This window comes from Podarcis erhardii, assembly GCF_964252035.2.
Source record: "Podarcis erhardii genome assembly, chromosome: 17".
Lineage (NCBI taxonomy): Eukaryota > Metazoa > Chordata > Lepidosauria > Squamata > Lacertidae > Podarcis > Podarcis erhardii.
Genome location: NC_138515.1, coordinates 28536848 through 28552837, shown reverse-complemented (window position 1 = coordinate 28552837; position 15990 = coordinate 28536848). Strand labels below are relative to the sequence as shown.

Genomic DNA, 15990 nt, shown 5'->3' with positions numbered 1-15990 from the left:
TAGCTCTTTATTTCGTAAGCTGGAATAGAACTGACTGCAAACAGCTCAGCCGGCCTGCTTTTATAGGCAGCCGGCTGTCAACATTGTAACAACAACAGCCCAGAGTTCCCGCCTAAAATAACTGACGCGGACCTGAGGGAAAACTATCGACAGACCTGAGTGAAAACTATATACAGTATCCCCCTGCTGGCCCAGGGTGAAACTTCACTACATAACACCCCTCCCCACCGAGATAAGGCGTTAGTTACAATCGTAATGGTTTCCTTATATACAGCACTACGCGTAATGGTTCAATTAGGCACAAAAGCATATTGGTTACATTTCCCATACTTAGACCAACAGTGATACATGTCCAACAACATAGTCCTTTAAATAAGTTGGGCGCTTGGGAACTCTGCCAGACCGCCGGGGACTGGTAGCCAAGTCCGGAGGGCCACACAGTTCTTGCTGAGGCTGTGGTGCGACCCTAGATGGCGTTGGAACCAACTCCCCTGGATCCGCTGCTGTGGGTGGAGCCTCCGCAAGTGGAGTGGTCTGAGTCTGTGGTAAGTCTGGCAGACCCTCTGAAGCGGCTTGGTTCGGCTCCACGCTGGCAGTTTGCGAGGGAGGTGTAGGTGGGGCCTTGCCATCTGTACGTGTCTCTTCTGGAGCCGCAAGCGCAGTTGGGGGCACCTCAGTAGTGTCCAAGTCCCCAACCCTGCGCCTAAGCTGGTCTATGTGCCGTCGCCACAAGCGTCCGTCTTCAAGTGCCACCTGGTACGAGCGAGGTCCAGTGACTCCCACTACTGTGGCTGGCACCCAAGGAATGTCCCCCACATATTTCCGGGCAAAGACCTGGTTTCCTGGGACAAATGACCGTGGCGCGTTGGCACAGCCTGGTGGTTCAGCCACGGCAAAGTCCGGGTGTAGCCGGTCGAGCGGTGACCTGAGGCGGCGGCCCATAAGCAGTTCAGCAGGACTCCTCCCTGTGGCCGCATGAGGGGTGATGTGTTGCACGAACAAGTATTCGGCGACCCGCTCATGCCAGTCTCCCTGGTCCAGGCGCGCCAGTGCCTCTTTCCGCTTGCCCGTTGCTGGATGGATGAAAGGGTGCCGTTAGGGCATGGCGGATGCCCAGTCCCAAAAGATACCGCTCAAACGTGCCTGACGTGAACTGTGGTCCGTTGTCAGAGACAAGGACATCAGGACACCCATGCGTTGCAAACAGGCCTCGCAGCACCCGGATGACAGCTTCGGTAGTGGTGGAGGGCATCAGGGCGACCTCCAGCCATTTGGAATAGGCGTCCACCACTACCATAAAGGTCCGGCCGTGAAAGGGGCCAGCCAGATCAATGTGCACCCTCGACCAGGGTGTCTTTGGCGTCTCCCAGGTGTGTCCCTTAGCTGCCGGTGGTGCAGGCCTCGACTCTTGGCACGCTTGACAGGCGGACACCCAGGCAGTGATGGCATCGTCCATATTAGGCCACCAGACGTAACACCGAGCCAACGCCTTCATTTTGACAATTCCCGGGTGGCCAACGTGCAGAGCCTCCAGGACGCGCTGACGGAGTCCCTGGGGAATCACGACGCGGTCTCCCCACAGCAGACAGCCGCGATGAGCTGAGAGTTCATGTTGTCTGGTTGCGAAGGGCTGGAACTCTGATGCAAAAGGCCCTTGTGGCCACCCCCTCCACACCCAGTTGAGCACCCGGCTGATGGTGCGATCCTGGGCAGACGCGGAGGCCACAGTGGCAGCTGATACAGGCGCTGCCGGAAGATCCTCAATCAGAAGGAGCGATGAAGCTGGAGCCGGGTCTTCCACAAATGCTGGAAGAGGGCAACGGCTGAGGGCGTCGGCATGGCCCATCGATTTCCCCGGGCGATGGATGAGCCGGTAGTGGTAGGCAGCCAGGAAAACAGTCCATCGCAGCATGCGTGGCGAGAGGACCGGTGGAGTTGGACGATCACCGGCGAGGAGGCCCAGGAGTGGCTTGTGGTCAGTGATGAGGTCAAAAGTCCTGCCATAGAGGTATTCATGGAACCTCTTCACTCCAGCCACAAGTGCCAATGCCTCCTTGTCGAGCTGGCTGTAATTCCGTTCCGTCAGAGATAGTGCTTCTCTTCCATCTGGAAAACGGTGACTAAGGACAGCACCAATGCCAAAAGGTGAGGCGTCGCAGGCAAGGACCAGCGGCCTGGATTCACTGTACTGTACCAGCACACTGTCTGATGAAAGGAGAGCCTTAACCGCGTTGAAGGCCGCCGTCTCCCGATGACCCCAGGCCCAAGGCGTCTTTGTACTAAGGAGTCGGTGAAGAGGCTCAGCCACTGTGGCTTTGTGGGGCAGGAACATGTTATAAAAGTTCAGCAGCCCCAGGAATGCCTGCAACTCCGTCTTGTTCTTTGGGGTGGGGGCCTGCTGGATAGCGCGGATCTTGGATGTGGTCGGGTGAAGGCCGGAGGCATCGATAAGATAGCCCAGGAACTCTACCTGTGGAACGGCGATCTGGCACTTCTCCTTCTTTACCTTGAGCCCGGCGTCTTGGAACCTGGTCAGCACGGCACGGAGGCGCTCGAACAGCTGCTGGTGTGAGTCTGCAGACACCAAGACGTCATCAAAATATGGTACCACGCCCGGAAGCCCTTGCAGGAGACGCTCCATAAGGCTTTGGAAAATGCCAGGAGCCACACTCACCCCGAACTGCAACCGGCGGCAACGGAATGCCCCCCGGTGGGTGACGATCGTCTGGGCTTCAGCAGTGGCATCATCGACTGGCAGTTGTTGATAGGCTTGGGCAAGGTCCAGCTTAGCGAAGACCTTACCCTCACCCAGGGAATGCAGCAGGTGTTGGACAACAGGAACCGGATAAGCGTGCTGCTGAAGTGCCTTGTTGATCGTGCACTTGTAGTCAGCGCAGATTCTCACCGACCCATCTGGCTTGACAGGCGTGACGATGGGGGTTTCCCACTTGGCGTGGTCAACCGGCTCCAAAACTCCTTGGGCGATCAGTTTGTCCAGTTGTTCGTCCACCTTAGCCTTGAGAGCAAAGGGAACCCGGCGTGGCTTTAGCTTGATGGGGGCGACTTGTGGATCAAGGCTAAAGGAGATGGGCGTACCTGTATATTGCCCCAAGGTGCCGTCAAAAACCTCGGCAAAGTCTTTGACCAGACCCTCAGTCTCTGCGTTAGAGATGCAGTTGATGCCGGTGACTTCCAGGCCGAGGGCATCAAACCAGTCTAGCCCTAGGAGGCTTGGCCGCTGACCTTCAACCACCACCAACGGGAGCAGGCCCGAAAAATCCTTGAAGGCAATCCGGAACCGGCCAACGCCTACCACGGGAATGTCATTTCCCTGGTAGTCTCTCAGGTGTACGCGGTGAGAGTCGAGTTGCCTTTTGGACACTCTGGGTACCAGTCTTTTGATGGTGCTCCACGACACGATGGACAGGGCAGACCCGGTGTCGATCTCCATGTCACATGGAGCTCCTTCAATGAGCACCGTGACGTTCAGCTTGCGTCGCGTAGGCGAGTCGGTTTGGCCAATCGTGGTTCCAGACGGGCAGCGGCAGTTGGTGAGAGCGAAACAACTTTCCTTGGCAGACTGGAGTGAAGGCTTGGACTTGCGAGTCGATGAAGGGGGGGTGTCAGACGGAGCCGATCGGCAGACCTTAGCGATGTGGCCCCTTCTGGAACACTTCCTACAGATGGCGTCTCTGAATCGACACTTGGCACGGGAATGGTTGCCTCCGCAGCCGGCACATTCCGGTTGGCCCTTGGACTTCTGTTGGAACTTCCTGTGCTCCCGCTTTGTCTGGTGCACGTCATCGCCTTCACTGGAGGATGCCTCATCACTGCTGGCCTCTTCATGATGCACCGGAACTGGCTCCCTAGCAAGACGCAGGCTGCTGCACTTGCGGATCTCCTGGGCAGAGCGTTCAGCAGCTTCTGAGGCCACAGCTTCCTCAATGGCTTTCTGCAGCGTGAGGTCTGGCTTGGCGAGGAGACGCCGTTGCAGATGGATGTCCCGGACCCCGCAGACGATTCGATCCATCAGGGCATCGTCTAAGTCTCGGAACTCACAGTGCATTGCAGCCTGTCGCAGGGCGGTGGTGTAGTTGTTGATTGACTCCCCCTCTGCCTGGTTCCGGTGGTAGAACGCATGGCGGGCAGCAATCTTGGACGGCTTTGGTGCGTAGTGGTTGCGGAGCTTCTCTTGGATCGTGTCCCATGGTGTTGCCTGGACTGCTTCGGGCGCAACCAATGCTCGGGCCGTCTCAAACACCTCAGGCCCACAGAGGCTGAGGAATAGGCCCCGCTTACGATCCTTTGATACTGCTGTCAGCTCGTTGGCTTGGAGGTAGCAGTCGAACCGAGCGAGGTAGGAATCCCATGATTCAGAGGCTGGCGCAAACGGCGGTAGAGGCACAAGTGAAGCCATGATTCCGATGCCGGCGTGAAGGGCGATGGATGGAACACAGTGCTCTAGCCAGAACAGTCAGCTCTGAATTGGTTCTGTCCAGTGATTTCGCTCAGTGATTTCGCTCTGTGATTCAGCTCAGTTCAGAGGCTGGCCGCATCTGGCTGTGCTCTGATGTCCATCCATCCCATCCTCGTCGCCAGTGTTAAGTTGTGGGTTGACATAGCAGACGACACAGCGATTTCTCCAAGTAGCTCTTTATTTCGTAAGCTGGAATAGAACTGACTGCAAACAGCTCAGCCGGCCTGCTTTTATAGGCAGCCGGCTGTCAACATTGTAACAACAACAGCCCAGAGTTCCCGCCTAAAATAACTGACGCGGACCTGAGGGAAAACTATCGACAGACCTGAGTGAAAACTATATACAGTATCCCCCTGCTGGCCCAGGGTGAAACTTCACTACATAACACTAGGGTAGAAAACCCTCGCTTCAACTGATTAAATGCTCCTCTATACCAAAACAAGGGGCGTGGGTGGCGCTGTGTGTTAAACCACAGAGCCTAGGATTTGCCGAACAGAAGGTCAGCGGTTCGAATCCCCGTGACGGGGTGAGCTCCCGTTGCTCGGTCCCTGCTCCTGCCAACCTAGCAGTTTGAAAGCATGTCAAAGTGCAAGTAGATAAATAGGTACCGCTCCGGCAGGAAGGTAAATGGCGTTTCCGTGTGCTGCTCTGGTTCGCCAGAAGCGGCTTAGTCATGCTGGCCACATGAACCGGAAGCTGTACGCCGGCTCCCTCGGCCAATAAAGCAAGATGAGCACTGCAACCCCAGAGTTGGTCACGACTGGAACTAATGGTCTGGGGTCCCTTTACCTTTATACCAAAACAAAACAAAACAAAACAAAACAAAACAAAACAAAACAAAACAAAACAAAACAAAACAAAACAAAACAAAACAAAACAAAACCAAAACAAAACACCCTCTAAGAGATGAGGTCCAGCCTTCTCCCTGAAAGGCCAGTTTCCAATATGCAGGGAATTTATTTATTTATTCAGTAAGTAAGCAAGCAAGCAAGCAGGACAGTTGACTCTTGTGAACCCCTCCCACTTGCAATCTGCACTGTGCAGCCCACACGCAGTTTTATCATCTCAGTGAGAACTCAGCCTAAAGTGCATGTACTTAAATGGGAAAATAAGAGTGGAGAAGAGAGGGAAATGTTCATTAACGTTAGCGATCAAACAAAAGCCACTCTGGCAAGGACACCCCCCCCCCCAGTTCAGGGCAACTGATAATTTCCTCTCCCACTTCATGCTATAAAATAGAGCAGCTTTCTTGCGGCCCATATCTGTTATAAGCATTACAAAGGAGGAGGCGTTGTCCTCTGTGAACTGGCATCTGGTTTATTGAGAAGCAAAGTCACGGCAGTTCAAAAGCCGTGAGAGGATCCCTCCACATTAAGGGAAACCTGTGTGTTAGGAAGAACATCAAAGAGCCGTGTGGCGACTCTCTTCCCAAGAACGGCAGAAACAACAAGGGCTTGTGTCTGGAAAATAATTTTAACTGGTCACTTCTGGATAGAAAAATGAGACATTGTGCATCAACACACCCAGCCACCTTTACAGACTGATCCAGAATGATGGTATGGCTGCAGTTCTGTGCACACTTGTCTGAAAGCAAGTCCCATTGACTCAACAGGACTTAATTCTGAGTAAACAGTCACAGTGTCAACTTTTCAAAGTTATGGGCTTCTTTCTTGACTTTTTCTTTCTGGGCAAATATTGCAGTAAGGGCTTAACTACACATTGAGTTAAATGTGTAATGCACAGGATTGTCAACAGGGTTGTGGCTCAATGGGAGTTTTTTGCCCACAAGGGATGCGGGTGGCGCAGTGGGTTAAACCACAGAGCCTAGGACTTGCCGATCAGAAGGTCAGTGGTTCGAATCTCCATGACACAGTGAGCTCCCATTGCTCGGTCCCTGCTCCCGCCAACCTAGCAGTTTGAAAGCACATCAAAATGCAAGTAGATAAATAGGTACCAATCCGGCGGGAAGGTAAACGGCGTTTCTGTGCGCTGCTCTGGTTCGCCAGAAGCGGCTTAGTCATGCTGGCCACATGAACTCCGGCTCCCTCGGCTGTACTCCGGCTCCCTCGGCCAGTAAAGCAAGATGAACACCGCAAACCCCAGAGTCGTCCACGACTGGACCTAATGGTCAGGGGTCCCTTTACCTTTAGTAATTGCCACATGGAGGAATATTCATGGGGATTGTTTCTGGGGAGGGAATAGTTAAAACTCTTCTCTCCACATGCATCAGTTCCAAGTGCGACTTGATTAATCTACTGATTAAAGCTGGAAGCCTCATTTTTAATCTGAATTTAACAGTGAAAAAAGTGGTGCACAGCTTTGAAGAGAGAAAAAGGGTGGCAAGTATTAACAGGCAACAATTTCATATCAAATATGATGAGTCCCTGCTTCCTGGAAAGGTGAATTTTCCAATCAGATGCTCTGACAAAGAATGCCTGAGCTACTCATCCCAGAAGTTCAAAATTACAAAGTACGCCTTCGAAAACTTCAAATAGACTTTGTAATCACGGGATCTGAAAGCATAATACATGTAGGCTCCTGAATATATTTTTCTTTCCCCTTTCAAATGTGCAGCTTTGAGGCACATTCCATTTTCTGCTGGACAAAGAGGGCTAGAGTACTGCTTTTTAAAAATGAATATAAAAAAAGATATCCAGAATCTCAGCAGCAGAAGCCCTTGAGCACAAAAGCCTTTCTTCTATCCTCTCCACACTAACTGACATGATTCATTCATTCACTGCCTGCCTGAAAAGGCTTTCACTGACACATGTAGGTAACTGAACGCTGAACTCTGCTTTAACTGATTTTGATGAAATTTTGCTCATTAAAAACCAAGCCCAATTAGAAACACCAGTACTTTCAAGTTAGTGCATGAAATAAATTGCTCATTCTGCCAACCTTTCTGGTCTTTTCTTTGCTTAATAAGTCTTATCTACAGTTAAGAGTTGCTGGCAAATTTTGCCTAGAGCAAAATATCAAGGCTAATGCGGAAATGTCTGCTTGGGGAAAAGATCCAAGGCATTAAATAGGCAGCAAAAAATGATTTTTTTAAAAAATACCAGTGACAATTCTTGAGGCGTTGTGGTGTCAGCGGCTGTGTTCACACATCTCTGCCTGAAATTCTTCTTACAACACACTGTAGTTTAAGAAATGACAGAAAACTCTGTAGCATTATTTACAACCTTCCCTTCAGCAGGAGAAGAGGCAGAACAGTTCAAGGCAAATCCCTGGTGGAAGTACTGATTCATGTTCCACTTCAATGTCTGTTTGTGGGAGACCAAGTTTGCTGAGATATTCTGCATCCTCCGTGTAGAGGACTGAGTTTAACAGAATCCCCTAGGTGGGATCCCCTAGGAACGAGTGGTGTAGAAATGAATCTATTTTCAGCCCATGCCACTTGTACATGTGTTCACTCATAAATCTGCCCTGTTTCCGTTTTTCAGTTCTTGTTACCACTTCTAAATACATTTAATTAATTTCTCTCTCTCTCAAAATACACATTTCAAAATACTTTACTATTTTTTTAGCCAAAAACTACACCTGAATATTGAGGGATGCGGGTGGCGCTGTGGGTTAAACCACAGAGCCTAGGACTTGCTGATCAGAAGGTCGGCGGTTCGAATCCCCGCGACGGGGTGAGCTCCTGTTGCTCAGTCCCTGCTCCTGCCAACCTAGCAGTTCGAAAGCACGTCAAAGTGCAAGTAGATAAATAGGTACCTTTACTCACATCTGAATATTGGGGAAGTATGGAAGTTGGTTCTTATTGAAGCTTTGCTACAAATCAGTTCCTATTGGAATGTGTAAAGCTCCAATTCCTCAAGTATCCACACCTGGGACGGCTTGAGAGCTCCCTATAGCGAAGCTGTCAAACTCCAAAAGCCCACCTACCAAGGAAAGTTCTTCCTACCATTCTGGCAAGCGTAGTGTCCTGTGGGTTAGGATCCCTAGAAGTCACAAGAAGCAGTAGATCCTCTGACCACCTGATGTTTGGATCGTTGTGTAGTTAAGGGGTGAGGATATGGGGAGGGCTGGTCGATTCTTGGGTGCTCCACTCTCTACAGCGCGGCTGTTCCTATTCACCTATCACCTATCTCAAGGAATGCTGGATTTGGGAGGCAGGCACTGCTGCATTTCCTGAGGGAATAAAGTCCAGGCTGAAGATGCCTGAGAGAAGTTGAATGACTCTCACGCGCACCTAGGGTCAGAAGGTTCTGATGCCTAGAAGAGGGCAAATGAAAACTTGCTCATGTCAGTCTGGGTAGCAGTGGGGCTCACCTGGATCCAAAGGATAACATGACAGCTGGCAAGGGTTTTGCATGAAAGTAAGTCAGGGGTAGCTACATCTGTGTCAGGGACCACATCTGTGGCCGTTCAGATGTTGCAGGACTCCAACTCCAGCAGCCCCAGACAGCAAGGCCAGAGACGGGACTGGGATTTGTAGACCAATAACATTTGGAGATTCACAGGTGAGCTCACCCTGGAGGAAGCATGCAAAGCTTTCCGGCTTTCTCTGAAACCCAAGAGGATGTTGCCCACTAAGAACCTAGGAACACACCCAGAAATTCTGCAAGGGTTTCCTATCTTACTGACAAGCAGTGGAATCTCAAGCCATTGACAACAGAACCTTCCTTTGCTAAATGAAGAAAAATTACAGGAATTGTGTCATAACAAATACCAGTACTGTTCTACGTCAAATACATTTTTTTATTACAACGGAAAAACCTTATAAAACACACCATGCTCCTTGTTAATCATTACCTGTGGGATATTGGCACTCAGGTTCCCATCCGCCCACACATCGGCAACATCCGAGTTTATCATCGTCGGTTTCACGGCAATTGTTGGCTTGGAGTAAGGCAAGGAAACTACTCCGTCATCCTCCAGAGCCGTAGGCTCAGCTTTGGCTCTGGTTCCATTCAGATCCTGCAGGAGGCCACAGCTACCTCCCAGGTCCAGGGGCGGCGCCTGCAGCTGGTGGAAGTGTCTGGGGCAGAAGCAGTTTTTGCAGGAGCCCGGCTTCCAGATGTGTTCCACAAAATCACTACACGCAGACATTTTCAATCCCACTTGCTTCACTTGGAGTGCCCTCTGCATCTTGTATGTTGAGCTTCGCTGCTCATTTTGCACTCCGTGTAGCGGCTCTTAGCAATTTGTCCTGTCGTGCAACTGAGCTATCTGGAAAGAAAGAACACATCGCTGCTATTAATTTTATACATGGAAATCTGAGGAAGCTCTTTCCACCATGCCACGCCTCTAAAACTTTCTGAATTTCTGCCCCTCCCCACCTTCACAAACTTAATTCTACTTTCTGGTGTGCCCCACCCCCTGAAAGAAAGCCCCATAAGCAACAGAGGAGAGTTTGCAAGTGCCTATTTGAATATGCCAGGCATCCTCCCCAACGTGAACATTCAAAGATGCCTGAGCGCCTGTCATTAACACTATATGGGATTGAGGAAATGACAGCACCCACAGATGAAGTGTGGAGATGCCCTGAGGATATGGGGACATTTTTATACATCCTGCAGTTACACACAGGTTCGTGGATCTGGTTGGCCACTGTGAAAACAGGAAGCTGGACTAGAAGGGCTTTTGGTCTGTTTCAGTAGGGCTCATCTTGCAATGTGCAGATATTAAAAATAACTGTAGCATGAATGCTTCCCCGTTGGGTATTGTCACACACCCTCCCTTGTCTGGCAACAGGACTCATCTGGCTGCTCTGGCCCTAAAACAGGAACTGAGCAATTCCTTCTTTTTGCTGCTGCTTGCAGAGTTCCCATACAGATAGCTCAGTTGGTAGAGCATGAGACTCATAATCTCAGGTCAAGGGTTCAAGCCCCATGTTGGGTGAAAGATTCCTGAACTGCAGGGGTTGGACTTGATCCCTGTAGTCCCTTCCAAATCTAGAATTCTGTAGGGCTCTTAACTGCTTCTTCTCTTGATACAATGTCAGATAGTTCACTAAATTCCAGTAATAAGCCCTGCCCCACTGTCCCCCATGCAGATACCTGTACAGGTGTCTCAGCCTATGACACGAAAAACTGCATTATGCCTTAACTAGAATGGTTGTTTGCTTACACTGCTTTTTCACAACGTATTATTTACGTGGCACAATCCATTCACGTTAATCACTTTTAAGTCCTATTGAGTTCAGTGGGAGAACCATTAAGCACACACAGCAAAGGGTCATGCGGCACCTTAAAGACTAACAAGTCCTTGGCATAAGCTTTCGTGGACCACAGTCCATCAGATGCATGAAACCTAAACCTAAACTGGCATTCTTAACTATGTGTATGTGTCTAACCAGTTTCCCACATTCCATCACACTCTACCATACAGGAGTATGTCCTTTATTCATAATGGAAAACCCATTACTCAAAATTCTCAAAGGAAAACCCAGGAACGGCACCCAGAGCTCTGCATGCATGGGAAATCCACTTTCCCTATGAAGCCTTTGGCCTAACCTTAGGCCAAAAAAGTACACATTACAGAGAACATAAGGCTGCCACTAAAAATGGCAGCATTTTGTTGAGGTGTCCCGCCCCCTCCCCCAATCACAGGCTGTAACTAGGTAAGAAATTATAGATACTAAGGAGAGAATTCACATAACATATGGCTCCTTTTTCTTGTAACACATAGTCGGGGCTGCCCCAAGACATGTTGCTACCTGAATCAAAAAGCAAGGTAGTACATATCTTGTTCTATGTACAAAAGCCAAACAGACTAGCAAGTGACTCTGACTACAACACCGGTGATGGGGAAGAGTGCACTTGAGGGCAGCAGGTGAGCTTAGGGGATACAGGGCAGACTGCACGGCACTTACAGCTTTGTCCATTCTCTGCCCCTCAGCATCTTCTGCCTGAAGTGGCCACCTCACTCTGCCTAACAGTAGAGCTGGCCCTGCATAGCAGTTCCCTCAGTTTTCATGCCTGTTGCATCTTCTTTGCTTCTCACCTCTCCCAACGACAAATCTCAAGCTGGAAGACCCTTAGGGAATATTCCCCAAAAACAAGGAAAACTAAAACAGGTGTTTTGCTTCTCCACTGAGATCACTGAGACCTCCAAGCGCTTGACTTTTTCTGGACTGTGTTCAAGGTGTTCAGGCTGGGGTTTTTTTTTTTACACATTCCACAGCTATGACCTTAACAATAAGTATCTAGAAATATACAATGCCTATTGTCCATCTGGAGATAAGTTTCATATATCTGGGGTATGAGATTCATTCTATGACCTGGTCACACCGCCTTTGCAAATATAGTGGAAAAGTAAAGAGCACATAGGAATGGGTTGGGCAGCGGAATAGTTTCAGCATGAATCAAACAGGAACTTGACAAACATACGTATCACTGTCTGCCACAAAAAGAAGCCAATTTCTCTAGGGCTTAAAAAACATTGAGCAGTAACCAGATATATCACTAATGAGCACTATGACTGCTCACAAAGACACACTGTGTGTTAATCTCAACCCAGGCCCTTCAAGTGTCCCTATTTTCCAAGAACAGTCCTGGATTGCAGAAGCTTTCCTGGTTTCTGATTTGATCACGGAATGTCCCGTTTTTCCTTAGGACGTCCCTATTTTCATTGGAGAAATGTTGAAGGGTAATGGAATAGGCCATCTCCAGGGCATTTTTTCCAGCCAGAACTCACTGGAACTCAGTCCCTGCACCTCTCAGGTGGGTACCGTTGCCATTCTAAGAGAACAAGAGAGGTGTTCACGGTGTGTTTCTGCGCATCTTTTTCTACAAACATAGCACTGGATGTGTTAAGTTGTGGGTGAACATATCAGACAACACAGCGATTCTTCAAACAGCTCTTGTTTATTCACAGGACAGAACTGAACTGAACTGAACTGAAGGGTTCAGCCAGCCTGCTTATATAGAGCTCCACTAGAATGCAACAGTAACCATTTTCTGTAACTATCCAATCACTGAACGTTACTTTCAATCCCTTATTTGCATATGTGGACCTGAGTGAAAACTATCCACAGTATCCCCCTGCTGGCCCAGAGTGAGAACTTCAGTACATAACAAGATGTCCCTATTTTCATCGGAGGAATATTGGAGGGTATGTGAGCCCTGCTAGGCCTGGAAAACCTCCATCACACCCAGCAGTTATGGTACGTTTTACACAGACAGTAGAGCAGCCATGTTGGATTAAAATGGACGACACTTTGCCATGTCTGTGTCCCTGCCGTAGCTCCTTTGTGCATGTATTTCCTACTTTACATAAGGTTCACAAAGACTCTGGCATTATGATTAGAGTAATAGGAACAGCAGCGATGAAACCAAAAGGATCACCTATTTTGTCAAACCAGTGTGGGAAGTGTGCCAAAGTTCCCTGTGTGGCAAATAACTGATACACAAAGTGTTCCCAGTTGCCCATTCCTCTCCAAAAAAGATTATGGTCATTCATAGTCTATGTGAATCTACCCACACAAATAGTAAAATTCATGGAAAACTTGGTGGAAAGGTCCAGCTCCCTGTTGCCATTGATGATCAATATAAAAGGTGTCTTTGGTTTTTAAAAGTGGTTTCTTTCTTCTTTTTGTGAAGGGGGACAGGTAGCAAGGATGTGTGTGTTGTATGGCTATTTTTCCTGCTTCTTTCTTTCTGCCCGCTATCAGCCTTGCTCCGTGTGCTTTGCCCAAGCAAAGGACCACACTACAAAGCTAGCCTACAGCCCTAAGTTCAGTACGTATGAATTTATATTGATCTAACATGCTAAGGAACAAGCCTTCAGGAAATAATATGAATTACAAAATCAGTAAATTGATTTAACTCTGCTTCCAGTCTCCCCAAAGGGAGGAGAAAGTGGGATATGATATACATAGTAATAAATATGAGGGCAGAATAAGAAACAATTATTTTAAGATTTCATTTCACCATACAAATCCTTAAACTAGATAACAGCTACAGCAGCCCAGTGGTCAGGTCCACATGTCACTTTTAAACCATAGTTAAATTAAACTATGGTGTAAATGTAAATGCAAGCTGGTGTCCACCGCCCCTGTTGCTGCCGATGGAAGGGACCTCTGAAAACAGAGTTGTGGTTTCCTTCTACCTAAATGAGTCATGTGCTGTAACCAAGATTTATTCTTCGCTTACGGCTTGTGGTTTGGTTGGAGGTAACAAATCAAAAGCCAAGCCATGGTTTACGTCCTGGCAGCACAAGAGGAATGAAGATCAGCTGCACATTCAGATTTACACCATTGTTGTTGTTGAGTCATTTAGTCGTGTCCGACTCTTCGTGACCCCATGGACCAGAGCACGCTAGGCACTCCTGTCTTCCACTGCCTCCCACAGTTTGGTCAAACTCATGCTGGTAGCTTCGAGAACACTGTCCAACCATCTCGTCCTCTGCCATCCCCTTCTCCTTGTGCCCTCCATCTTTCCCAACATCAGGGTCTTTTCCAGGGAGTCTTCTCTTCTCATGAGGTGGCCAAAGTATTGGAGCCTCAGCTTCAGGATCTGTCCTTCCAGTGAGCAGTCAGGGCTGATGTCTTTAAGAATGGATAGATTGGATCTTCTTGCAGTCCATGGGACTCTCAAGAGTCTCCTCCAGCACCATAATTCAAAAGCATCAATTCTTCAGCGATCAGCCTTCTTTATGGTTCAGCTCTCACTTCCATACATCACTACTGGGAAAACCATAGCTTTAACTATATGGACCTTTGTTGGCAAGGTGGTGTCTCTGCTTTTTAAGATTTACACCATAGTTTAGTTTAACTATGGTTTAAAATGACATGAAAACATTTTATTATTTCCTTCCTATCCATCATTCTCAATTCAAGAAATCATTGCTTTATTTACCATACACTGTGTGGAAAATGCTTATGTTACTTAAGCTGATTATCCAATTTATCATATGTTGGGTGTGTTTCAGTCACAATCCAGCAAATGGGAGGTATAGTCATTTGGTTGCGATTATTTTATGAGGAGCTCTAAAAATGTTCCATGTTTGCTTTTTCCAGAACCCCTCCCCCAAATTATGGCTTTAGTTCACGGTACAGCAGTTAATTGTTTTAGATCCCTGAATGCCGCCGCCCCTAGAAGGATCAAAATTCTCTTTTCATTCTAGTAATTGGATCAGAAAGAAGAAGACAAAAGGATTATAATGGAAAATGTTAATTGCCCTCATTTTAAAAACTAGCCACACTGCTAATCAAAAAATCTGATGATGATTAATTGAAAAATGTATTGTTACTGAATGCACAAAGAAAGAGAAGGGGCAAGAAAGAAAAGAAAGGGTAATTAACATCTGTTTCAACTGAGCAATCAAACGACACAAGACAACTAAAGGATGGAGAGACAGGCAGACAGATAATTATCTATTTGGAATTAGTTCCACTCATTAGTACAATTATTCTGAAGTTAAGTGGCCTGAAGCTTGACGTCTCCAATATCTATTTGGAAATAGTTTTAAAACGTAGGCCCATCTTCTAATAATACTGCATAATTAGTTGCCAACTAGGGAGCTGAAGTCCTTCCCAAGTCTTTGCCTTACGGGATACACAATATTTCCTTCTATATTAAGAAAATAACATACTGTATGAGTACCGCTGGATCAGTTGAAAGGCTCATCGAGTCTAGCACCACAATGGCCAACAAGATGCCCATGGGAAGAAATCTCATCAAGGTAACCGAGCATAGAAAAAACTGGTTCCATGTGACCAAAGGAAAAGCTTGATGTGCACAGCACTAATTGGCTGGAACTTATGACGTCATGGAAAACCAAATCTCAAACAAAGATGTGCTCTTCCAGGCCCACATTCCCAGACACTTGTGTCTCAGCAACATCTATGCTGCCTTGGTCATGTACGCAGAAAGGAGGATGGCGGGATCCCCAAGGACATGAAATGTGACATGAAGGCTGGCAGTATTACATTAACCCAGCCGTATGGGAATCCATTGCAGACAATTGTGGTGCTTGGAGACAAGACAGCCAGGTCGTGGACTACTGCAGTGTGCTCTACGTGGGGCTACCTTTGAAGGTGACCCAGAAACTGCAATTAATCCAGAATGCGGCAGCTAGACTGGTGGCTGGGAGTGGCCGCCGGGACCACCTAACACCGGTCCTGAGAGATCTGCATTGGCTCCCAGTACGTTTCCGAGCACAATTCAAAGTGTTGGTGCTGACCTTTAAAGCCCTAAACGGCCTCGGCCCAGTATACCTGAAGGAGCATCTCCACCCCCATCGTTCAGCCCAGACACTGAGGTCCAGCGCCAAGGGCCTTCTGGCGGTTCCCTCATTGCGAGAAGTGAGGTTACAGGGAACCAGACAGAGGGCCTTCTCGCTAGTGGCGCCCACCCTGTGGAACACCCTCCCTTCAGATGTGAAGGAAATAAGCAGCTATCCTATCTTTAAAAGACATCTGAAGGCAGCCCTGTTCACTTGATTGGGAGCCGCCTAGAGTGGCTGGGGAAACTCAGCCAGATGGGCGGGGTATAAATAATAAATTATTATTATTATTATTATTATTATTATTATTATTATTATTATCCACAGCCATGACCAGA

At 48.2% G+C, this 15990-nt stretch overlaps 1 protein-coding gene across 5 annotated transcripts in view; it reads right to left on the bottom strand.

The window, feature by feature from the left end:
- Nucleotides 1-15990, bottom strand: part of PRAG1 (PEAK1 related, kinase-activating pseudokinase 1) — an 87227-nt gene that overhangs the window by 36846 nt on the left and 34391 nt on the right. For 4 of the 5 annotated variants that reach the window (XM_081844806.1, XM_081844804.1, XM_081844803.1 and 1 more), the window contains exon 2: nt 9236-9652. In XM_081844806.1, coding sequence (XP_081700932.1) covers nt 9236-9571 — 336 coding nt within the window. In that variant the 5' untranslated portion in view covers nt 9572-9652. Of the gene's footprint in view, nt 1-9235; nt 9653-15019; nt 15419-15990 lie in introns of those variants that run through there. The other variant, XM_081844807.1, reaches the window with a different exon arrangement.